The following is a 26,744-nucleotide window of genomic DNA, read 5'->3' as shown; positions in this document are numbered from 1 at the left end:
ACCTAAGATTGGCCATAAAGGGAAACATTTATGAAAACTATTTAATTCTGTAGTAATCCAGAGAATGAAGCCACAGTATTTTAATCTACCATCCTTCATAAATTTTCATGGTGATCCCAATAAAACTTGAATATTGGTCATATCTATTATAGTTTACGATTTACTGTTAAAGTGAAATTAACGAGTTTTGTAACAGAGACCTGAATGCTAAAATCTGAACGCTTTGGTCGATAATAACTATCGTCATTTCATATAGAACCGCATCATTAAGATGACAAAAGTCGTAAATATCAGCTCTGTATATTTTATTTGCTAAAAAATATAATAAATTTAAATTATCGGTATTTTCAGTTAAGCATCAGAATATCATTTGCTCCACACAAAACGCATTGAACGATGACAGCATGACACCTTATTGAATCATTAGGTAACAGAATATTTGTATTTGTTATACAGTTTAGTGCATAATAGTCACTTTTGTTCTTTATTTATTTATCAGAAAGCACGTTGATGCAAGGCCAGAGGTGGTGGCATTCAAAGCTAAGAAGGACATTGTATTGGTTTTACGTAAAAGAATTCAGCTTTCATTATGTAATGGATATGATTGTTACTTTATTTAGAACGTGAAGGTGGTCAAGCTTTGAATATTTAAATATGTTAAAATGCAAAATAGTGTAGACTAAGCTGTAGTCAATTTCATGGACGGCTTCAGGAAAGGGAACTGTCGTAGTAAATTGAGAGAAGATGTTCAGTGCGGTGGAAACGCGGCCGGAGACGGGCAGAGGGACAGTGTTGGCGGAGACCCGAAAGCGGACAGTTCGTCTTTAGGCAGCTAGGAAGTGAAACGACTTAGAAAATTTCGCGTTGTGTGGTATCGCGGGATTAGTCTATGTGTGGTGAACAGAGGCGCGCATCTTATATTAACGTTGTATGTTTGTACAATTTCACAAATTTTCCTTCAGCCAAACAATTTAAGCAAAATATTACAAGTGTTTAGTTTAGGGCGTGTAATGCAACACGTATGGTTCAACCCCAAGGCGAATTTGGGCAAAAGACATTTTGACGAAGAGGAACCGAATGTGACCCCGAAAATCTTTGGGATATTAGCTCGCAGTGGGTAATGAGATTTCTCACAGACTTATTTAGCGAAGGAATCTAACTGATGTCGTAAAATTTGAACTGATTTCGTTGTTGCATTTTGTCAGAAAGCTTTTTTACGCGAATCCGTAGATTCTCAAATGGAGAAAGTAACTGAATAGTTAGCATTAGTGGGGTGTTGAACGATTTTGGTGTGCTCAAATATGTTGCAGTGAATTATCTTTATTTTTGTGGTCTTCGTTGGTTGTTTTGAAGGGAAGCACGAGTCTTTTGGAATTGCTTGCTGTTTGTGCCCTTGTGAATAGTTTAAGTCTTACTTGGAAAAGTCGGATCCTCCGACCCAGCGATTTCAACGAGCTTTACTGTTTCTGTCACAGACTGCTGGGCAACAGTACCCATGACAGATTTCACCAAAACAACTGAGATGAATGGATATGACAAAGAATCGTGTCGTACCAAGTGAAAGTAGTACAGAAGTTAAAAATTAAAACAAAAAAATATTTGCACATATCAGGGCCGTGGGCTACACTTACCAAGAGATCAAATAATTAATGATCTCGATCGGTTGTAGACATAATATAAAGCCTGCGTCACTTGAGTCGGAGTTTAAGTGACATAATGGCTGCATTCCGATTAGTGTCACCTACTGCACGCGAGAGATTCAATCACATTTCTTGCAAAAACTACGGCTCTTCAGCAAGGGAATATATTATGATCAACTAACATACCTTTGGGTTTGAAGAAAATTGATTGCTCGGTGGTGCCAACTGTCTGTTTTCATTGTCTTCCGTCTCACTATACAATATTCTCTTTTTCTGAGCTGTGAAATTTAAAAAGTGTCTAAAACTGACACACAGTTGTTGCCGGCATCTCTTTCTCTTTCTTTCTTTTCCTTTCTAAAAGAATACTTCATTTTCCTCCTATAGCGGGGAACCTACTCAGGGCTATAGATAATCAGGAAAACAGAGAATAGTTCATTTGAAGAAAACGTTTTTCCATCGCTGACATATAACCCTTCGAATATGCGATGGGAAGCAGTCATTGGTAAAGACACATAGTTAAAGCGGTAGAAACGTACATATATATATTTTTACATTTTCAATAGAAAACTGAGAAATTTGAAGTAATAACATTGCGTTATGTGTGGTTCGAACCCGTGTACAAGACAGTACGCTGTGCTGCAAACGCAGTCCTAATACCACTTGCCCACAACCCCGTGTCGTAAGGATTTTTCTCCTAATATACTACTAATTCTTCGCTTCATTGGAAGGTATTAGCTTCATGTACCTAAATAAGATTTTATTATTTTTCTAGTGCTCTAGCATTTTCAACTGGTCCGAAACGTTTCCTTCGTCACGATTTGTGTCTAGATATTTTTTATCATAGTGTGTCATCCTAGTGGATTCCTAACTAGCATGCCGGGCTGGGTGAAAGTGATGTGTTACAGTGGCTGACATCGTTAACTGATTAGATATATTATTCCACACGTACCTTTTTCAGGTAAGTGTTCACCTCCGACGGTGTCCTGAATTAGTTCGTTCGGTGTTTCTGTTGTACTGTCCGCCGCTTCTGTTGATACTGTAGGTGGCGAGAGGCTTGTCGCTTCAGTGTGTACCTGCACTACATCCGTGTCTACTGTTGGTTCCCCAGGAGTTGTTTCTGAAACTGTTTTTATAAATTAAATTAGTACTTCAATCATCAGAATAAAATCCAAATAGAGATTTCAGTTGAACATAAGGTAACAGGCGATAGGAGTATATATGTAGAGCCCTTACGTAATCATACTGGAACAAAGTTAATTACTGACAATTTTGTGGTAACATAATGAATAGAACACATATGGGAATAGGTAAACGTATAGCCACATTATGTTGGCGGTTGAACGACATAATGGCTGTATTCCTTCCTAACCGACAGGAATTCCATTTTTCACAGGTAATGGCACAAACAAGATGCTAGACTCTCTGGATCGTCTGTTGTTTGATAGTATGGTTCTGTGAGAGCATACCAGTCAGCATGGATGCTCAAGACTGTCAATCGCGTTATAAACATAATTTCGTTGTGTGTAGACGTTAAATTTCGTTTGGACGTAGCTTGTAGTCGCCGCTGGCAATATACGCTTACAGTGAATAACAGAGTATCAGGTTACGCCTTTGTTCTTTGAACTTCGAGAGGCTATACGTTTGCTCTTTCCCTTAAACCGTCCTGGCACGGGACGTATTTCTTACAGACAAGAGATCCATACGTAGTGTCCACGGTTGCTGTATGTTTCTGAAACGACCTGCCACATGTTATGAAACGTGCTGCTCAAAGTGATTTGCGACCTCAGAGTTATCTAGCGGCAGTCTGTGGCATTTGGTACGAAGTGAACGCAAGTAAATTAGCCTCTCTGCCTTAACTCTGTAGAAGCTATTCATTAAGTTAGATTAATCTTCAACTCCTTTTCGGTTTTAAATTGGTTGTATAGTGTATAGCGTCAGTCTGCTCCTCCCAAGTATCCATACTCTCGATGCTTCATAAACTACAACCACTCTTTATAGCATACCTCATCACATACGAGGGCTATTCTGAAAGTAAGATCCCATCGGTCGCGAAATGGAAAAATTCACCTATTGGTGCAACCAGTATCAAACCGTTGAAGACCCAGGCGATCATCATAGACCGCACCACCCGCTCCTTCCGCCTTCATGATTTCTACCTCGACATTTATGGCAGTCCTATCCACCTCACTCCGACCCTCAAATACTTTGGCCACACACTCGACCGCCACCTCACCTGGACTCGCCATCTCTTTACCATCCACCAACTGAGATGAGTCTGCTGCAATGCATTATCTTTAAAAACGACCAGGCCTGCTTGGTTCATAACAAATTTGAGTAAGTAAACATGATAACTCATACTCCGACATGGATTTTGGATGTGGACACGAACTTGGAATAAATTATAACATCAAATGTGATTAGCTTTCTAATGAACTATAGTTCGTTAATGGGCGAACGAAAGTAGTTTTTAACATCAAATGAGATCTTTTAACAAACAAGCGGCTCGTGAAATGACGTTAAAAATTCATTAGTTACTCCTTCATGCAAATTCAAAGTGGACAGTATGCATGGCTGTTAATCTTCCCGGGTACTCAAGTCTCTGAATGTCTAAACAAAGAATGTGTAACTAAAATCTGTCACAATAAAGTACAAAAGACATCAGTTATAGCAAAATTAAAGCACTTCTATTACTCATCGAAATAATCGTAGTAAAATATTCTTCTCAAAATGCTTAGATCTCTTCTTTTATTCAAATAATTAATCAGTAAATCAACATGTCTCCTTCCCCTGGATATAACCGTACCAGTCGGCCTATGCCGGACTGCCGCTCATGAGCCACCACTGACGACTACTGTGTCGCCTCTTCTCACGTTTAACAGTGCTCACTAATTCCCATACATCTTGCAGAGATGGTCCAAGTTGACGTCATTAGCAGAGGATGACAGTTGTTCTGTACTACACGGTATATTTTTTACCCAAGCATTGTGTCTCTATAATATCTGTCTGACTTTGAAGGGAGCTGGAAGTAGGCAGTTGAAAGTACTGCGACTGTACCAAATTATAGGGCCACTACAGTGTGTTGGGGACTTTGGGAAGTAGTTGGTAGTCGTTAGTTGAAACCATACTAACGCTCGTTCTTTCTCACATGAATGTGTATCAAGTTCAGCCATAAAAACTGCTAGTTCAGTATTGTGTTTGACTTAAGAATCATATAGCTGTCAGTGTGCCACAGTGTAAGTCATTTTGCACCCAATTAGCCTTGTCCTTTAAATCAGATCAGTAGTGTTATTTTTGTTTGTACTATTATAGACCGAATTTCGATAAATTTTACACAACATTTTTGGGTTCTTTAAAGTGTGGCACACTGATAGACCTTTGTTCACCGACAACTACTTCTTCACCTGTGGGTTATATCAGTAGAGCCATGCGTGTTTTGTAATGCTACAGAAAATAACTTTTATACATTGTCGAAACTAATAACGTAGCTTTGATTTCTTTAAACGGTCACCAGTTGAAGGTTAACCTGAAAGTTAGATCAGCAATAGTACAAATATTTGAGCTGTGTGTATTATTGGTGTTATAAAACAGTTAAGTTACAACAAAGGCTCTTATGTGTTCAAGCCCTGTATTTGAGCAATGCCAAATAATAGAGAATTCTCCATGAAATTATCTACAGCCCCCCCCCCCCCCACCAAAAACATCATGAAATTATCTGCAGACCCCCATAAATGAATTTTGAGGATGTTTTAATGCTTTTTTGAGTAAAACGGTTTATTTTCGTAATACAAAAGCATTGGTATTACGAAAATATACGGTTTAACTGATACAAAACGTTAAAAACAAAACCAAAAGGCATTGACAGCGATTTGTAGATAATTTCATGGTAGGGGGATAGCTGTATATAATTTCATGGGGAATTCTCTATGATTTGGCATTGCTCAAACACAAGGTTTGAACGCATAAGAGCCTTTGTACTGTTTGAAATTATAAGCGCGGTATCATCAAACAATCTCTGCTCCCTGAAGGGTTGCTTGGACCATCTCTGCAAGATGTATGGGAGATAGTGAGCACTGTTAATCGTGAGATGAGGCGACACAGTAGTCTGCAGTGTTGGGTGATGAGCGGTAGTGCTGCATAGGCAGAGTGGTACGGTTACTATTATATAGTGGGGAAAGAAGTTTGTTGATTTGCTGCTTAAGTATTTGAATAAAAGAAGAGATCTAAGCATTTTGAGAAGAATATTTTATTATGATTATTTCGATGAGTAATAGAAGATGATTTATTTTGAGGCAATTGATGTCAGCTTTAGTACTTTATTACGGCAGCTGGTAGTTACACATTCATGGTTTAGACATTTTGAGACTAGAGATTTGGGGAAGATTGACAGCCACGCATAATTTTCAATTTAAATTTGGGTGAAGGAATCCTTGTAGAATTTTGAACGTCGTTTCACGAGGCACTCTTTTGAAATGATCTTATTTGATCTTCAAGAGTACTTACGTTCGTCCAACAATGAACTGTAGTTTTTTGTGTATTACTGTTTATGAAGCAAAGAAAGGGATACTTTTTCAGTGTAGAAAACTAATCAAATTTGATGTTATAATTTATCTCAAGTTCTTGTCCACATCCAAAGTCCATGCCAGAGTATGAGTTATCATGTTTAGCTACTCAGATCTGTTAGGAGCCAAACAGGCTTTGTCTTTTTCTTTAAGAGAGCGCTTTCACTATAAGAGCAGTGTCACGGTGTTTCCATTGCGCAACAAGTAAGGGAACTTTCAGTTTTTCTAGGGCCATTATATCAGTTTAACAATTTCATCATTCACAGTGTTCGATTCAGACAGTATACTTGTCATTACGAATTTTTAAAGAGACAGGGAACCAGATAGATACTTAAAAGGTACTTTCTGACAGTCATGTTTTGCAACACATTCTCGCAGTCGAATTCTAATGTTGAAAGATTACGATTGCTGTATTGAAAGTTCACGTTAGCTTACAGACAGCTTACACTGCCAGCAAGCAATACTTCTACTATATAAGAAAAATAATATTGTTTTTATTAAAATAACGTTCAGCACCACTTTCAGTATGGTTTACTGTTATGCAGTGTCGGAAAATGTAACGTCAGAGGGTAATAAATATAGAGACGCCGTGTGTTACAACCTATGTGTATTTTTCACAGACTTTAAGAGGTGGAAATAACATTTTGACGCCAACTGTGCATCAGTACCTCCAACAACCGAATCACGTTTACTTTGTTCCGATATAGAACAATTGAGACACAACAAAAGACGGTGATGCTAAGTCTGAGGGTCCATTGTTCCTTACACAAGTGTGGTACAAAGACCGAACTTTGATTATAGATTATATAGATGCGGATATATTGAATTTTGCCTGCACCTAGTGTGGTACAAGTAAAAACATTTGCTCTTTGTCAGGTGGTAGGTACAGATAACAAAGAAGTGAACTGGCTATTTGTTTAAAATGGCTAACTAATTACTGGAATGGAACTGGCTGTTTCAATGTAATGACTGGTAAAATTCTTTTCAGTAAGCGCGAGAGCAAAATAAGTGTTAGCGAGCTCTCTGACTGGCAACGTGGCGTAGCATAAAATAGATTTGAAAACAATATAATTGACACCTAAACTGCTGGGTTGTGATTGGGAGCTACAAATATGTGTCTTGCGTTTCCCTTAAAAGCTCTCTGATTCGTCATTTTCAAGAAACGGATATACACTCCTGGAAATGGAAAAATGAACACATTGACACCGGTGTGTCAGACCCACCATACTTGCTCCGGACACTGCGAGAGGGCTGTACAAGCAATGATCACACGCACTGCACAGCGGACACACCAGGAACCGCAGTGTTGGCCGTCGAATGGCGCTAGCTGCGCAGCATTTGTGCACCGCTGCCGTCAGTGTCAGCCAGTTTGCCGTGGCATACGGAGCTCCATCGCAGTCTTTAACACTGGTAGCATGCCGCGACAGCGTGGACATGAACCGTATGTGCAGTTGACGGACTTTGAGCGAGGGCGTATAGTGGGCATGCGGGAGGCCGGGTGGACGTACCGCCGAATTGCTCAACACGTGGGGCGTGAGATCTCCACAGTACATCGATGTTGTCGCCAGTGGTCGGCGGAAGGTGCACGTCCCCGTCGACCTGGGACCGGACCGCAGCGACGCACGGATACACGCCAAGAGCGTAGGATCGTACGCAGTGCCGTAGGGGACCGCACCGCCACTTCCCAGCAAATTAGGGACACTGTTGCTCCTGGGGTATCGGCGAGGACCATTCGCAACCGTCTCCATGAAGTTGGGCTACGGTCCCGCACACCGTTAGGCCGTCTTCCGCTCACGCCCCAACATCGTGCAGCCCGCCTCCAGTGGTGTCGCGACAGGCGTGAATGGAGGGACGAATGGAGTCGTGTCGTCTTCAGCGATGAGAGTCGCTTCTGCCTTGGTGCCAATGATGGTCGTATGCGTGTTTGGCGCCGTGCAGGTGAGCGCCACAATCAGGACTGCATACGACCGAGGCACACAGGGCCAACACCCGGCATCATGGTGTGGGGAGCGATCTCCTACACTGGCCGTACACCTCTGGTGATCGTCGAGGGTACACTGAATAGTGCACGGTACATCCAAACCGTCATCGAACCCATCGTTCTACCATTCCTAGACCGGCAAGGGAACTTGCTGTTCCAACAGGACAATGCACGTCCGCATGTATCCAGTGCCACCCAACGTGCTCTAGTAGGTGTAAGTCAACTACCCTGGCCAACAAGATCTCCGGATCTGTCCCCCATTGAGCATGTTTGGGACTGGATGAAGCGTCGTCTCGCGCGGTGTGCACGTCCAGCACGAACGCTTGTCCAACTGAGGCGCCAGGTGGAAATGGCATGGCAAGCCGTTCCACAGGACTACATCCAGCATCTCTACGATCGTCTCCATGGGAGAATAGCAGCCTGCATTGCTGCGAAAGGTGGATATACACTGTACTAGTGCCGACATTGTGCATGCTCTGGTGCCTGTGTCTATGTGCCTGTGGTTCTGTCAGTGTGATCATGTGATATATCTGACCCCAGAAATGTGTCAATAAAGTTTCCCCTTCCTTGGACAATGAATGCACGGTGTTCTTATTTCAATTTCCAAGAGTGTAGATTAGGACAGGGGAGTTACATGATGACGTAATAGAAATTGGTGTGACTCATTGCGTCATCTGTAAGTTACAAAGTACAATACAGTACTGAGTGATTCTGTGATTTTACCAACTCCCAGGGGTGATAGAGAAGGGTGAAACTACCTATTTGAGGTAAAGGAGTCTGGTCAGTAAAGAAACAACACAAAACCTACAAGCGATAATCATTGCTACATGTGACTGTGGAAAACGAGTACTGGTACTGTTGTTGCTACAATTTTAGGATCGATAGCTTATAAACATGTTAGTATAGATCCAAAAGCCCGGCAGCACGTGGTCGTGTGGTAGCGTTCTCGCTTCCAGCGACCGGGTTCCCGGGTTCGATTCCCGGCAGGGTAAGGGATTTTCACTGCCTCGTGGTAACTGGGTGTTGTGTGCTGTCCTTAGTTTAGTTAGGTTTAAGTAGTTCTAAGGTGGAAATGAGACACTTAAAGTAGTAAAGGAGTTTTGCTATTTAGGAAGTAAAATAACTGATGATGGTCGAAGTAGAGAGGATATAAAATGTAGACTGGCAATGGCAAGGAAAGCGTTTCTGAAGAAGAGAAATTTGTTAACATCGAATATAGATTTAAGTGTCAGGAAGTCATTTCTGAAAATATTTGTTTGGAGTGTAGCCATGTATGGAAGTGAAACATGGACGATAACTAGTTTGGACAAGAAGAGAATAGAAGCTTTCGAAATGTGGTGCTACAGAAGAATACTGAAGATAAAGTGGATAGATCACGCAACTAATGAGGAGGTATTGAATAGGATTGGGGAGAAGAGAAGTTTGTGGCACAGCTTGACTAGAAGAAGGGATCGGTTGGTAGGACATGTTTTGAGGCATCAAGGGATCACAAATTTAGCATTGGAGGGCAGTGTGGAGGGTAAAAATCGTAGAGGGAGACCGAGAGATGAGTACACTAAGCAGGATTCAGAAGGATGTAGGTTGCAGTAGGTACTGGGAGATGAAGAAGCTAGCACAGGATAGAGTAGCATGGAGAGCTGCATCAAACCAGTCTCAGGACTGAAGACAACAACAACAACAAGGTGTAGGGGACTGATGACCACAGCAGTTAAGTCCTATAGTGCTCAGAGCCATTTTTATAGATGCAAAATAAAATAAAATGTGTGGTAAACGTGAGTTCTGAATTTGCTCTCTGTGTTTTGTGAGAACATATTATAGACAAAACAAAAAAAACAATTATCTACGAACCATGAACTCTAAAATGTAACCCTCAAGGGTGATGAACACTTGGTCAATACACGAGATGTGTTTCACAGTAGCGAAGATGAATAAGTAGTCATTGGTAATAAAGCAAGCACTTTAAAACCCAAGTTCACTGGACATTTTCTCTTCTCTTGGTCCGTACTGTCATCTCTGAAAATTGTCTACACCACAATCTTAGCTAAAACAGTACCAATACGTCTAGGACTCCACTGTGAGAGGTTTCAGAACAATTATCGCCATTGATTTTATCCATACTGGATGAGATGTCGTGGTTGTGAATGTCAAAGTTAAAAAATATATCGGCTCAACCATTCGTTTATAGCGTAAAACACTAAGAATAACGAGTTTCGGAAGTCAAGCTTCCATCATCAGAATAATAAAAAGTAAAAGAACGTGTTAAAATTCGCTAAATTGGGACGTGCACCAGGCACAATAAAATTGACAATAAAATTAAAACATCATGGCTACTTCCCTTGTTGCAGCCGTGTCTTCCAAGGTGCATCTCCACGTGCTCGTCAAAAAATAAAAAACTCTAAATGGTGTCGGCTATGGTGTTCAACATCTAACCACAAGGGTCTCTCCTTTATCGTCGTAAACCGCCCGTGCGTCTTCGTTGATACCACACACCACGTAGCCAAACACGACACTGAAACGCAAGTGAGCTCACGCGCAACTAAACAAGGAAGTCACAGAGATGTCTATACAAACGGGATAACTTATGCATGTCCCAAGGACCTCATGAAATGATGGTGGTATCCTGCCAATTACTAAAAATATAGTTACTAAAAGAAACCAGTGAAATGATTGAAAAAGTTACTTGTATCACCAATTAGCTGATCATTCAGTGTGTTCTGATTATCCACGCTATGTATCGTAATTTCCAGTTGCCAGGCGAAGCATTGAGGTGTATTTATAAGTACAAGAACCTAAAGCGAAAGTGGGTAAAACAACAGCTAATTTAAATTTTAACAAAGCGTGCGTGACTTATAAATGTATCCCCAATTACATCAAAGTCAAATTATGTATTTCCAAGACCAATGTACGTAATATAGTGATCGATAAAGCATAGAAAGTTTGGCTGGCAGCGGAAATAAAATTCCTCCATAAGAAAAAAGATGTAATTCAAGAACAGCTACTTAGGGCCCACTTAGAAGCGGCGAATGCAGTATCCAGTGCGACATGGGAGAATGTTATAGCCAAAATAGACAAGGGGCTACAGAAAGAATTCGTAAAAATTAAAGCAGGCAAGATATTTAATTAGAGAGATTACGATAACAGTACAGTATTGGTAGAATAGAGAGAACGAAACAAATAGATAGGTTCCAGTTTTACCCCAGGGTTGTTAACGAAACTGGTATCGTTTTCAACGATGACGAGCTAAATTTACGTAGAAAGGTGCTAAAATTTAATGCACAACCGGCTTTAAATAAAAAAGTAATAAAAGATTTGGTTGTGGCAACAAAAATCGCAACAGATGTTATTAAAGTAAATACAAATTAATAAAGGCATGTGGGGCATAAAATAGAAAAAGCAATTAAAAGTGAACAAAATAAAATTTCGAATAAAGCTTACAGTCATAGTAAAGATTACAAAACTGTAACATCTATTAACGGAAAGCTTGATTCAAATAACGCAATCGCTACCAAAGTGGACAAATCAAATTTTATTGCTATTGTTAGTGAAGAGCAGTACATTAATAAAACATTTCAGTTCTTTTCGAAAACAATATTACAGAAATCGCCAAAGATTTAACAAAAAAGGTACAAGCCGAATTAAAAAAAGTTATTGAAGAGGAATTTCTGCCCCTTCACAGAAAAGGAAAAAATACGCTGCTCCGTCATGAATCCGAAAGCTCCACGACCTACATCCCATTTTAAGGTACATAAGGAAAACTGTCCTGCTAGAGTAATTGTGAATTCTAGAAACAGTCATTTATGCAAAATTACTATAATGCGCGATAAAATTTGAAACGAATCTTTCGTATTCGAGGATAAGTTTTCAATCAGTAATAATTCAGCTTTGATAATGACATTAAGGATAAGCCTATCGCTGACACGGCCCGCCTAGTATCTCTAGACATTAAAAACCTTTACGCGAATGTGCCGGTAAATGAGGTCGCTTAGGTCATCAAAGAAAATTTGCTTAAGTACAAAACACTGTCTCAGCAAGAAATAGTCGAATTCATCGAACTGTTAGAATTCGTTCTGAAATATAATTATTTTTCTTTTAACAATAAATTTTATATGCAAAAAGCTGTATATCTGGAACCATAGCAGACATCTTTATAAATCATTTGGAAAAAAAGTCTCCTCGTTAACCCTCAACATCCCGTGGATAAAGTTGTATATTACAAACGCTATGTAGATGAGACGCTGCTTCTTTTCGATGGACAAGAAAAAGAAGTTGCAGAAATAGTAAATAAGTTTAACGAGTTACACGGTAAAATTAAATTCACTGTGGAAGAAGAAAAAATATGGTGAACTGCAATTTCTCGACCTAGGTATTAGGAAACAAAATATTAGGCATGTTTATAAAATATTTAGGAAACCAACCACAACTGATGTGTTGACACAAAATAATTCCTGCCACCCTAATACCCAGAAACTTTCTGCTTTTAGATCTTTGATAGACAGTGCCCTTAGAGTCCCCTTCAATGAAGAAGACAGAATGACTGAGCTGAACATTGTGAAACAACTAGCCAGAACTAACGGATATCACCAAAACGTTGTCAATAAAAATAATACAACAGAAACAGCGCGCGAATGCAAGGAAGAAAATGGCAAATAGTATTACGAGAGTCACAATGCCATACTTCGGTGATATTTCGCAAAAAGTGGCTAACATTTTCAAACCTTTTAAAGTTGGATACCGCTTTTCAGACCAAAAATACGCTGCGGTTTAAACTAAGAAATAATTTACGGCAGGAAAGCGATAAATATGAGAGAGCTGGGGTCTATAAATTTCAGTGCAACGCGTGCAAGGCAAGCTATGTAAGCCAAACTGGTAGGTCCTTTAAAGTACGTTAGAAAGAACATAGCGATGCTTTCCGGCTTAATAATTTCGAAACGTCAGTTGTAGCCACCCATATTTGGGAAACGGGACACCCCATTTTGGGAATAGATCAGGATCTCGTTATTTTACATAGACAGGACAAAGGCAAAAACCTGGATCTACTAGAACAGTTGGAAGTTAAGATACATGGATTATCAGAACACAATGAATGAACAGCTAACTGGTGATACAAATATCATTTTCAAACATTTCACTGGTTTCTTTTAGTAACTATATTTTTAGCAATTGGCAGGATACCACCATCATTTCATGAGGTCCTTGGGACATGCATAAGTTATCTGTTTGTATAGGCATCTCTGTGACTTCCTTGTTTACTTGCGCGTGAGCTCAATCGCGTTTCAGTGTCGTGTTTGGCTGCGTGGTGTGTGGTATCAACGAAGACGCACGGGCGGTTTACGACGATAGAGGAGAGAACCATGTGGTTAGATGTTGAACACTATAGCCGACACCATTTTAGAGTTTTTTATTTTTTGACGAGTACGTGGAGATGCACCTTGGAAGACACGGCTGCAACAAGGGAAGTAGCCAGGATGTTTTAATTTTATTGTCAATTTTATTGTGCCTGGTGCATGTCCCAATTTAGGCAATTTTAACACGTTCTTTTACTTTTTATTATTCTGATGATGGAAGCTTGACTTTCGAAACGCGTCAATCTTAGTGTTTTACACTACAAACAAGTGGTTGAGCCGATATATTTTTTAAACTGATACATTTACCCTTTTCTATCACCCACGGAAGATTGTAACATCTTCACGGCATCACCCACTATACGCACCGAAAACTGTTCGACAATGCCAATTTCTTGGAATGAAGATGGCTACCGATTATCCACCCTCATGTATAATCAATGACAGTACCTTCTTCAGGATACGCTATATTCCCCAGGACACAAATCTCTGTCAATGGGACTACTGAGAGCGAACACGATGTTAACTAACGGGTTATCTTCTCAAGCACAGATTACTGTAAAATCGCATGAGTTAGCTTGGAACCGCACAAAATACAACCCACAAATAGGTGCAGCGATTTAATCAATTTCTACCCTGATTAAACCATTAGGGACAGAAATGTAGTTGCAGGATACCTTCATACGTTTTTGCAATTGACTATTTAAAATGCTGTGTCACAGTCACAGTAGATTCATAATTTAATGCTATCACTGATGTGATATTGGCATAATAATGTTAACTATTTGAGTAAATGTTTAACTGTTATGTTACACAAGACAACAACTGAGGTCTTGTTATTTTTCTGACTATATTAGTCCTTTTAAAGTTTGTTAGAACTGACTGTATATCATCTGTTGAGATATGCAAGGCACGTAATTCGGAACTGTTACTGCATCAGTAAAAGTGGCAAAAGAAAAGAAAATGGGTACCTGGTGCCGAAGTTGTCGGTGCTACTGCAGCTGTCGTTAGTTCAGGTGCAGAAGGTTTCAGTTCTGACACATGCATAGATGAAACTGTGGTAAGTAATGTTGGCGTTGGCGTTATCGGTTCTGGAATAGAGGATAAAGAGAGCAATAAGCAAACAAAAGATAATGAACTGTGTTGGAGCTGCAAGGTAACTACAAGTAACTTTTTAGAAATCAAGCCACTCGAAGGATATCTTTCATAAATTAATTTTTATCGAGGAAAACTGTCCTCAGTTACGGCTTCCATAATCAGGAGGTTCCAGGAACTGACTACTGCCTGTACCAGTTTCTTTTAACGTGTCATGTGCTACATATTTTCTGAAACACAGATGCATTCTATACCGCACAAATGAAATTCGATAAACAGGTGATTATACTAAGGATTTCTTGATAGGGATGGCGCTGAACTTTATTTTTGATGCAGAATAATGGACACTGACTGATGCATGCCTTGGAGAAGAGCCTTGCACCACCTGTTCAAGCTTGTTATTAATGATGTAGCAAATATTACTAACAGCAACATCGGCCTATTTTGAGATTTACAATTACGTGTGCTGAAGTAGTTTCTAGAAACATCCAATAAGAACTTGTAAAGAATTGAAAGGAGTGCAGATTGGCAACTTGCGTTTTATGTTCTGAAGGGTAAAATTATAACTCGCGAATCCCAAAATCGTTTTGCTAGCAATGAGCGCGATATCAACTCATACAAATACCTTCGATTACAAGTGTGTGGACCCAAGGAATGTAATGATCACGTTAGTCTAGTGACTGGGTTGGTGTAGCAAGTGCTATACTCCGCTTCATTGATATGGTTCAAATGGCTTGTAATGTCTGTTGCAGTGGTCTCTCCGCGATATTTTCAGAAATTTTATAAATTATTCCTTGGAGCGTCCATTTACTCCGTGGAATAGTTTCTCTGCTATCTATGTTTTCTCTTATGAAAAGAATGAAGGAATTCTTGCCGATTAGTCGTGAAAGAAGGAGGATGTATATGTATGTATTGTTGAGCTAGTCGCCATCTTGATGAGATTCTGTATGAGAAGGAATTTAATACCTGAACTAAACTAAGTGTGTTCGCGTATTATTTAACTGATTATTATTGACATTGTCTGCTTACTACGCTGTGTTGCACGGGATCAGTGGGGAACGTCTGATTTACACTGTACAAACCTGCCGTTTTGTATGCGCAAGATATCCAGTTACTTCAAATAAATAGGCTAACACGGTCTTACCAGCAGATCTCCGGTCTTCCCCATGTGCTCACCGAAAGTGAATAATTTTTACAAATGTTTCCAGGAGATCTACTGGCAATTTTCGTCGCACCGAGACTTCGAAATTGCTTCACTGACTTATGGAATTTAAGTTAAGCTCAGTTTAATCAGGATAGAACAGTATGGAACTGTGTGAAGTGATAAGCCTGCTATGTGAATGAAAATTCCCTTAACATACGCATGTTTTTTACTATCCTGATCACTGAAGCTAAATCAGACCGGTGTGAGAGAGGTTTTTAAATTTAAATTCCAGAAGAAAAATATTGAAGGCTCTAAGCACTATGGAACTCAACATCTGCGGTCATCAGTCCCATAGACTTAGAACTACTTAAACCTAACTAACCTATGGAAACCACACACATCCATGCCCGAGGCAGGATTCGAACCTGCGACCGTAGCAGGCTTGCGGTTCCGGACTGAAGCGCGTAGAACCGCTCCGTCAAAGGGGCTGGCTATTGATATGTTAATGGAAATACACAACAAGCTTAAAAAGGGCATCACTTTGAAACTCTCCGGTGACGCAGTCTAGAATATTACTGAATTGTATGGATCTCAAACAAAACAGGGTTAAGAGTTGGCATAGAGCTTACGCAAAAATGTGCAGCACGAACTGTCCTTTTACCATAAGAAAATGCAGCATCTTCAAGAACAAGGTCATTTTATTGACAAGCGATGGCGCTGTAATACACTATTGTAGAAACATGTGATAACGAAGTCAGACTAAATGAAGCAGACATGTCACAGTAAAGGATTCTCAAACCGTCCCATGAATGCACAGTGCTTTCCCCTGTGCCTGATACACAGGCGGGTATTCCCGCACGCGAACGGTCATGAGGGTGCCAAATGTCATCTTACGGTTGACCGCCTCAGGCTTCTTACACATTTTGTTGCATTTCACCAATTTTTGAAGCTCAGGAGAACGAATAAGTTCCTGCTTCATTAGGTCCCGAACCTGTTCAATTGGCAGGAAGAGCACGTGGCGTCGCAACAGCAGTTATGTGGACGTGCATAATCCTGCTGAAGAAGCGTATCACCTCACTCTCGAAGAAAGAGCAGTCGCACATATATAGTGTTAGAGGTACTGGGTACTTTACCCTCCATAAACACTGAAAGTGTTGTAACTGGTATTCCCCTAAATCACGAAGCCTGGGATATGTCCTGTGTGTTGTTGGCGAATGCATTTCATAACAGACCGCTCACCAGGTCTGTGCCTTATAGGCGTTCGTCCATAACTCTCATACAGACAGAAACAACAATCTGAAACGAAAGTTCCGCCATTTAACCTCCATCACTCTCATGCAGGCACAAGCAACAATTTGAAACGAAAGTTCCACCATTTAACTGTACAGTCGTTTATTTTAGTGAACAATCAAGATCCGCCTTTGGCCGTTTTGAAATACCACGATGTTGGGCATAATGAAATTTCAGTGAAAGAAGTTACCATGTAAATATATGTGTATCACAAATATTTGCTTGTTACTGCCAGATACTTGGTGAAAGTGTTTTTGTTCCTGCATTATATAAGCAAATTTCACATATTTCGATTAAGACTTTGAAGAATTTGTGGTACCTGAAAATGGTCAAAGGCCAAAATCATGGTTGTTAACTCTCTCCGTCAGAACAGGTCTCAGAAGGGTGAACATTACCGACCGACAGCCGTGCCACCATCAGACGAAGGCGTCAGTGGATGTGGATACGGCGGGGCACGTGGTCAACATACCACTGTCCCAGCCCAAGTCGCTCCATTCAATGAAGTAGCTCCTCAATTGGCCTCAGAAGGGCTGAGCGTATCCCGCTTGCCAACAGCGCTTGACAGAGCTTCACGATCATCCGTCCAGATGGTATCCAAGCTGGATAGCACTTACTCCCGCGTCATGACAGGAACCGGTGTTACCACTACGACAGGGCCGTGGGCAAAATCAAATGGCGAAACTCCCATTGTAAAAGTTTTGCCTGACTATGGTAGCAGACCAGGGTAGAATTAAGAACCTACTCTGATCACTGAAGACGTCTTCCAGTCGACTGTTTCAAGACTCCAGAGAAGCCGTGCTTCTCTGTGTCATAGTGTCAGAAGCAAGAGGCACACGTCGTACTGGTCCTGCTGCAACCAAACACTTCCCAGCGGTCCTTGGTGACGCATAAGGTAGAATATGGGCCCAGGAGTCTCCCCTGGATGAATTTCGGCCGGCCACTGCTGCTCGATATGTGCGTTTTAACTGAAGAGTGTCTGTACTGTGTGGACTTCCATGATCTGGTCTAAAAGTTCAACAAGATTTAACAGACCAGTGCTGAAAGCAGAGACGCACCATTGATACACTATGCCCAACATGGGCAGCATCCGTCGATTCGTCCGTCCAGTTCCTACAGATACACAATGCGATGCCATACAAGTGCCTTTGTTCAACAGGCGTAGGTACTTACCTGCGGCGCATGCTTGTGTTCCTGAATGAGTGTTCCAAACACTGTCCGCCCTTATATCCAGCACTGTTACCAAATTCATAGCTAAAGTACAGGGGGCCCAGGATGCTGTCGTCAGCACCAACTGATTACTGATGACCGTTACAAATAAATCACTAACGCTACAAGTATGCACATGTTATAATCTGGTGTCACTGAACAAAGTCCTTGAAGATGTTGCATCTTTCCTGGAATTGTAGTTTGGCATGAACCACGGCTTGAGCCTTAGGGAAATGCTAATAATCCCTTACTGGTAGGCGTTTGTTGATTGGCGTCAGCTATAGCACGAAGGCCTACTTCAGTAGAAGTAACCAGATTTAAGCATGTAATTTAGGAATGTATTACAGCTCCCACGTTTCTTTACTACAGGGGCCACCAGGACGTAATTAAGACAGTTTACACTACCACAAGTACAGCAAAGCGTGGGTATCTAACGATCGCTGGAGCTTGACGGTCTTGATCCTATGAATGATGCAAGTACGTAAATCGAATTTATGCAGCAATAGTGAAAATGGTAGAAATGTAAACAGTTCATACCTGAAGCCGGAGTCGTCTGTAGTGCAGAAGCCGTTGTTGCTTCTGGCGAGTCATAAACACCTCCTTGAACCACCATTGTTGATCCATCAGAAGGCTGCGTTGTCACTATTGGTGTGTATGTTTCGAACTCCGACGTGCTTGTAGTTTCTGGAACTGACGATTAAGAGAGTAGTTATTCTACCAAATAAAATGAATAATATTGGAATTGAGCAATAATGAATAAAAGACGTTACAAGATACTAGATGCTTGTAGAAACCATGTTACCTAAAACCATCAGGCGAAATTTTTTTTCTGCCGAGGAAGGTTCACCTATGGCTTCCAAAAACAAATGGGAAGGTGCCAGTGATTGCCCACAATCCGGCTTTGCTTTGACGTATTGTCTCTTCTTCAATTTCGGGATTTGTGACACTCTAAACAGTATTCAGATGGTTGAGGATACGAGAATTTAATGTTAAGAAATGAATATTTCAGGAGTAACAGGTTTACGAATAAGTTAATCGTGCTAGTGTTAATCAGTTACTTATTTATCTCGACTGACTACTTCCACCCCGTTCGACATTCGTTGCACTACCTTGAACAGGAATACACAGTCGATCAACAGTGATGTGTTGCAAGACTACACTGGTTTAGCGGCTTGATTTGAAAGACTACAGGTGGTTGTAAGTTTACACCCTCACAGCAATCCTTTAACTTACAACACGAAAATTTGTCTATCTGGCTATGCATCCGCAAACTTAATCATGCCCTCTGACGGTAGTTGCTGTTCCTAGCCTGCACTGTAGGTTATCACTTTTGTGAGAATCTTAAGTAAAATTAGAATACTGAAATAATGTTATGAAATGGTTGCTAAGTAAATTACTGATGGCTGATTAAAATATCGACGCAGAACTTTTCTTGTATAAAAATGGCAAGAGTTTATTGATCATAAATCACAAGTAATGGAAGATGATGAATAAATCGTTCACGAATGTCAACACAAATAGAAACCACAAATCATTAGCATTCCACTGGGTGGAGTTTGGTTGGGAAAGAGTATCGTTCACCTGTTTAACCTATTTACTCTCGCTCAAAACATGTATAACGCAATTTAAAATTATCTAACACTTAGTAGACTTTGAGGAGTTTATTCTATCCAGAAGTTATTCTGTGTTAGTGCAGCTGAGAACAAGTGTCGAGACTGTGGTTCTTTTTGCCTTAACAAGCTGGAGCAGCAATATCATACCTCCTCCTCGATGCTTAGCGGTCTCATGTTACGGTTGTGACGCAAGCGTCTGCAGAGTACCGATGTGAGGCGCTGCAGTCCGTCACCACTGGCACGAAATATGCAACGTTGTTGGGAATTACTATCTGATGGCGTCCTGAAACCTTCCAGCATGTGACACACCTATTCGCTAGTCATACCATTGGCCAATTTGACTCACTGATATAGCAGTGCATACAAAGGGATCAAACATCAAGGTGGTAGACCTGATGGGAATAAGATCATCCTCGGCACAGCGAGTTGTCCAAGGTGACTGAGGTCTAAATGGTGCTCATAAGACGTCACCACATGCTCCCCAGTGAAGTTGAGTGACAATGTGAAGTCACGCACAGCACCTGTGTCCTAACTACAAGCCATTCACAACAACAGTCAAGACCAGCATTTGCTCTCCAGACTGGAGTCTGAATCAGAAACACCATTTCTTCATTTGTCCTTTTCCATCAAACCTCAGTAAATTTAAAAAGTGCAACCAAGCAGTTTCCCCCACAATGGTTTTATGCCAATCACAAGACTCCACAGTTACCATGGCTCCTCTCTAGCTCATTTGCTCTACCTTCCAGTCAATCCGAAGCAAAGTTAATGATATTGTTTTCCATGCTGGAGAGGCAGCCAGTCTCTGACAAATTTCAGTACAGGGAGGAGAAGATGTTGCGCTCCCGAATTGTTTTCCCGCAGCCATTTCAGTGTGTTTTTAGTTTTCTCATAGGTTTCAAGTGATGAACATATTTATTGCAGAGATCGTTACCTTGATGCGCTGTACGCTACACATGTCCTCCCACAGACCTCGTGTAAACTGTGAGAAATGCTTTTGTTTCCCAAAACAGCTCATTTAAATTTCACCATAAATGTTGCGGTCCATCCTAAAACTATTCTGAAGGCCTGAGGCTTTGTAAAAAACTCTGGAGGTAGAGGGACGATGCCGCCTGATAGCTTCATAGATAGCGTCATATCCGCGGTGAACATGGAAACACGTGAATTTTTGTGTTTGTTAACTCTTCACACAAATTGGAATTAACGACACTGGCAAAATGCCTTGTCAAGGGGCCACACTTCTCTCCGGCAAACCCGCCCCTGACGTGGCCAGAAACGCCTAACAGGAAGACCTTGGTCCGAAGTTTTTCGCCTCTTCGGACAGAAGCATTCTCTGCACATCGTTGCGAGAAATTCTTGGGACCAGCATTCTATCCCTGGTAAGTGCTTTCAGGTGTTCGTCTCCCTAACAGCTGCACATGGCTTCCAAGCCAGAAATGTCTCAAAAAAATATATCTATATTACAGCGCATTATCAAAATTAAAAAAGAGTGTTGTATATGAGAACAAGTGAAAGACTCACTTCTCCACTCTCAGTGTCCGTGGTTTTTACCATTGGCCGTAGCTCTTTTCTCTTTGTCCAAGATGCAGTATTACTTGTTACACAAACATAAGGACATTAATTAAGTATGAAACTTCCTGGCAGATTAAAACTGTGTGCCGGACCGAGACTAGAACTCAAGAACTTTGCCTTTAGCGGGCAAGTGCTCTACTGAGTGCCCAAGCACGACCCACGACCCGTCCTTACAGCTTTACTTGTGCCAGTACCTCGTCAAGCTTTACAGAAGCTCTTCTGGAAGGTAGGAGACGAGGTACTGGCAGAAGTAAAGCTATAAGAACGGGGCGTGGGTCGTGCTTGGGTTGCTCAGTTAGTAGAGCACTTGCCCGCGAAAGGCAAGGGTCCCGAGTTCGACTCTCGGTCCGGCACTCAGTTTTAATCTGCCAGGAAGTTTCATATCAGCGCACACTCCGCTGCAGAGTGAAAATCTCATTCTGGAAACATCCCCCAGGCTGTGGCTAAGCCATGTTTCAGCAATATCTTTTCTTTCAGGAGTGCTAGTTCTGCAAGGTTCGCAGAAGAGCTTCTGTAAAGTTTGGAAGGTAGGAGACGAGATACTGGCAGAAGTAAAGCTGTGAGGATGGGGCGTGGGTCGTGCTTGAGTAGCTCAGTTGGTAGAGAACTTGCCCGCGAAAGGACTAAGTTCACGAGTTCGAGTCTCGGTCCGGCACACAGTTTTAATCTGCCAAGAAGTTTAACATCAGCGCACACTCCGCTGCAGAGTGAAAAACTCATTCTGAATTAATGAAGTATTTGGTTCAGTAGAACGTATTATTACGAAATAAAACCTAATATACTGAGAAATTTTCTCCTACTGATGGGTGCCCTTGTAGTGACACAGCGAAGTCAATAGAGCAACATTAAACGTGTTGCGTTGTACTTGTTCATAAAGTGGTGGGTTTCGGTAACTCTTTTTACTTACGTTTTGAAATTTATGAATTAAATTCCTCGCAGACTACTTGCCTCTTTTACAGATTTTTTTTATAACGCATTCTCGTGAGACGTGCGAATCCTAATGGAAGTTCGGGCCTGCAGGGCTTTAGCATTTGTTTGCTATGTACGGGCTTGGCTATCCCGGGATTCTTCAGCTGGGGACTGGTATGCGCTACCATTTCCCTTTCACCATAATCCCTGAGCATGAGTCAGCGACCACCGCAGGGCGTGGTGGTAGTAGAACGTTGTGTGTCTCCGGGAATAGGGATCTTGGCCTTACCATCCGGACATGGCTGTAACGGTGGAACATTACTTAGCGGGCGACCCCTGCGGAACCTGACTCAGTTCAGTTGTATAACGCTTACCCAAGTACAGAACCAAATGAATGCCAAGGTACTTGGAAAATATCCCATCTCTAATGAGCTTCACACTGGGTTAAATAGTGTTAAAGGTGTTGTTACTTCCCAGGGCATTATGGATATCTATAGGAGAGAAGTGCAAGAGGAGTGGGCAGTTGCACTGGTGATGGAAGCTATATACGTCAGCATCATTTATTCTGACATTCAATCATCTCAGATTGCCAGACTATACTGCAGCAGGATTTCTCTGCCCTTAGGTCAGACCGTGTATCCCCACTCAATACACTGCTTCAAGTGCCAATGCTTCTGTCACACCAATACAGATTGTAACCGTTGGGTTACATGTGGCTGATGTGGCAGCATAGCATACAAACATGTTCTCCAGTGCACTGCACCACCCAATTGTGTTATCTGCTCCCAGGTCTATCTAGTTTGGAGTACGGATTTTCCTGTCTGCTCTGAAGAAAAGAAGATTCAGGGACTTAAAGTCACCTGTACTCTGATGCAAAGGAGGAATTTAAGACCACTCAGACACGAATTTTCGTCACGTCTTTCGCCTCCATGTTGCTGCAACCTGTCCAGGTCAGTGTTATCACCAAGATTGGGACCCTTAAGTAGGGCACATCTAACTGTAAATGTAGTTACCAGCCTGTACTGCTGGTCCCAATCGCTACAGTATTGGATGTTGCCGAACATTGCCCCATCATTGACAGAAAACCCTCACAGCAGACATTGGATGAGGTTCCACATGGTGTTTCTCTACCATCAGCCTTTCAACGTCCCAAAACCATAAGCTGGGGTCGAAGGCCAAATGATCAGAGCGGTTCGCTCCTAAGCCAACAGACCATGCGACCTTGCTGTCGTCTGATGTATCTGACAGAGATCATCCCATCGCTGTTATGGACCTTGAAGTTTACCCAGGTGTACCAGCGAGTCCCTCAGGTGATCCTCCTTTATCCCCGTGATAGATCAAGAAGGGGAAAGACAAGGTAAATCCTCACCGTTAAAATGGCTTTCATACTGCAGTGGAATATCAAAGGGTTCAGGACTCATGTGGAGGAACTGAAACTCCTTGCACAGGTGCGCCCCTTGTTCTTGTGTTTTGAAGAAACTCATTCTAAAGATAAAGACGTCCCTGTGATACAGTGTTATATGCTGTACATCAAGGATGAACTACTGGAGCCAAGGGAAGGGTCACCATGTTCATCCTATGTTCTCTCCCTGGCTACTGATCTGATTGTGCTCCCTGCCGCCGTTGGACAAGCAGATGCAGCAGCAAGTCGTATAACCCTAGCTTACTTATTTGTTAGATAGTTTAATTAATATCTTTGCGTGTTTTTGGGTGCTTGCATTGTTTAATTAATATATTTCGGGCGTATTATAGTATTTGAGGGTTGTAGCATCGCGCCTCAGTACCTGAATAGTGTAAATTCGCGTAGTCGTCTGTCTTCTGTTTTTGTTTTGAACAGCCAGTGTCGGTTGGTCACAGCCATTGTGCTCCTTGCCACCGTTGGATAAGCAGCTGCTGCAGCAAGTCGTATAACCCTAGCTTACTTATTTGTTAGATAGTTTCATTAATTTCTTTGCGTGTTTTTGGGTACTTGCATTGTTTAATTCATATATTTCGGGCGTATTACAGTATTTGACAGTTGTAGCATCGCGCTTTAGTGTTTACTTGGTAGATTCTTATTTAAATTGCGTGTGAGTTTCGTATAGGAGGTGCAATTTCGAGTTTTAGTTACTGTAATCGTAAATTCAGCAGATTGTAGCGCAGTCGTTAGGCATTTGTACAGGTTAGTTGATACATTCTTTGCGTGTTTCGCTTACGTTATCCAGGCACGGACTCGTGTTTCAGTAACTGTTGTTCAACATCGATTAGAATGGACAGGGACTGCGATTGCTGTGTTCGGATGAGGGCTGACTTGGCATCCCTTCGCTCACAGCTGCAATCGGCGCTGACTTCGGTCGCGCAGCTTGAGGCTGTTGCCAATGGGCACCACTGTGGGGAGCCGGACTCGGGTATCACGGGGATGTCAACCTCATCCCGTCTGTCCCCAGATCGGTCTGCCGCTGTGGTTGCCCCGGTTGCTGCCCGCAGTGGAGCTGAGCCCTCGCCTGTGGTTGATTGGGAGGTCGTTCCAAGGCGTGGCAGGCAGCGAAAGGCGTCCCCGGAAGCTGCCCAGAAAGCCTCCCCGGTGCGTCTGACAAACCGGTTTCAGGCACTGTCTCTGGCTGAGCCAGATGCAGCTGCCTGCCCTGTTTCAGAGGATCATTCTCAGCCTTCAAGGTCCGGGCAATCGCAGAGGGTGGGCTTACTGGTAGTTGGGAGTTCCAATGTTAGGCGCGTAATAGGGCTTCTTAGGGATACGGCGGCTAAGGAGGGGAAGAAATCCAGTGTGCACTCCGTGTGCATTCCGGGAGGAGTCATTCCTGATGTGGAAAGGGTCCTTACGGATGCCATGAAGAGCACAGGGTGCAGCCAGCTGCAGGTGGTGGCACATGTCGGCACTAATGACGTGTGTCGCTTTGGATCTGAGGAAATTCTCTCTGGATTCCAGCGGCTATCTGATTTGGTGAAGGCTGCCGGTCTCGCTTACGAGATGAAGGCAGAGCTCACCATCTGCAGCATCGTTGACAGAACCGACTGCGGACCTTTGGTGCAGAGCCGAGTGGAGGGTCTGAATCAGAGGCTCAGACGGTTTTGCGACCGTATTGGCTGCAAGCTCCTTGACTTGCGCCATAGGGTGGTGGGGTTTCGTGTACCGCTGAATAGGTCAGGAGTTCACTACACTCAGCTGGCGGCTATACGGGTAGCGGAGGTTGTGTGGCGTTGACTGGGCGGTTTTTTAGGTTAGAAGGCCTCGGGAAAGTGCGGGATGGGCTTCAATGTCAAAGGGTGCTTGGCAATTACAGGACGTGCTTGGATCAAGGAACAGTCGGAATTATAGTTGTAAATTGTTGTAGTTGCGCTGGAAAAGTCCCTGAGCTTCAAGCGCTAATAGAAAGCACAGAAGCTGATATCGTTATAGGTACAGAAAGCTGGCTAAAGAGTGAAATAAGTTCAGCAGAAATTTTTACGAAGTCTCAGACGGCGTTCAGGAAAGATAGATTAGGCAGAATTGGTGGTGGAGTGTTTGTGTCTGTCAGTAGTGGTTTATCTTGTAGTGATATCGAAGTAGATATTCCGTGCGAATTGGTATGGGTGGAGGTTATACTTAACAGCCGAATTAAGTTAATAATTGGCTCCTTCTAGCGACCCCCAGACTCCGATGATACAGCTGCGGAACAGTACAGAGAAAGTTTGAGTCTCGTAACAAATAAATACACCACTCATACGGTTATAGTTGGTAGGGACTTCAACCTACCCTCGGTTTGTTGGCAAAAATACTTGTTCAAAACCGGTGGTAGGCAGAAAACGTCTTCCGAGATTGTCCTAAATGCTTTCTCCGAAACTTATTTCGAGCAGTTAGTCCACGAATCCACGCAAATTGTAAATGGTTGCGAAAACACACTTGACCTCTTAGCCACAAACAATCCAGAGCTGATAGAGAGCATCATGACTGACACAGGGATTAGTGATCACAAGGTCGTTGTAGCTAGGCTCAATACCATTTCTTCCAAATCCATCAGAAACAATCGCAAAATAATTTTATTTAAAAAAGCGGATAAAGTGTCACTAGAAGCCTTCCTAAAAGACAATTTCCATTCCTTCCGAACTGACTATGCGAATGTAGACGAGATGTGGCTCAAATTCAAAGTATAGTAGCAACAGCAATTGAGATATTCATACCTCATAAATTGGTAAGAGAAGGAATCCCCCATGGTACACCAATCAGGTCCGAACGCTGTTGCAGAGGCAACGGAAAAAGCATGCGAAGTTCAGAAGAACGCGAAATCCCGAAGATGGGCTAAAATTTACAGACGCGCAAAATTTGGAACGTACTTCGATGCGAGATGCCTTTAATAGGCTCCACAACGAAACATTGTCTCGAAATTTGGTAGAAAATCCGAAGAAATTCTGGTCTTAT

General features: G+C 42.1%; 1 protein-coding gene across 3 annotated transcripts in view; it reads right to left on the bottom strand.

The window, feature by feature from the left end:
* The window catches only part of LOC126281591 (proteoglycan 4-like), a 281,963-nt gene that overhangs the window by 147,321 nt on the left and 107,898 nt on the right, over positions 1-26,744 (bottom strand). For all 3 annotated transcript variants that reach the window (XM_049980676.1, XM_049980677.1, XM_049980678.1), the window contains 3 exons: positions 18,795-18,947; positions 14,494-14,613; positions 2,590-2,763 (listed from right to left, as the gene is read on the bottom strand). In XM_049980676.1, coding sequence (XP_049836633.1) covers positions 2,590-2,763; positions 14,494-14,613; positions 18,795-18,947 — 447 coding nt within the window. The remainder of the gene's footprint in view (positions 1-2,589; positions 2,764-14,493; positions 14,614-18,794; positions 18,948-26,744) is intronic.

This window comes from Schistocerca gregaria, chromosome 7 (assembly GCF_023897955.1).
Source record: "Schistocerca gregaria isolate iqSchGreg1 chromosome 7, iqSchGreg1.2, whole genome shotgun sequence".
Taxonomy (NCBI): domain Eukaryota; kingdom Metazoa; phylum Arthropoda; class Insecta; order Orthoptera; family Acrididae; genus Schistocerca; species Schistocerca gregaria.
Note: the sequence above shows the minus strand (reverse complement) of the source record. Positions and strands in the feature narration are given on the sequence as shown.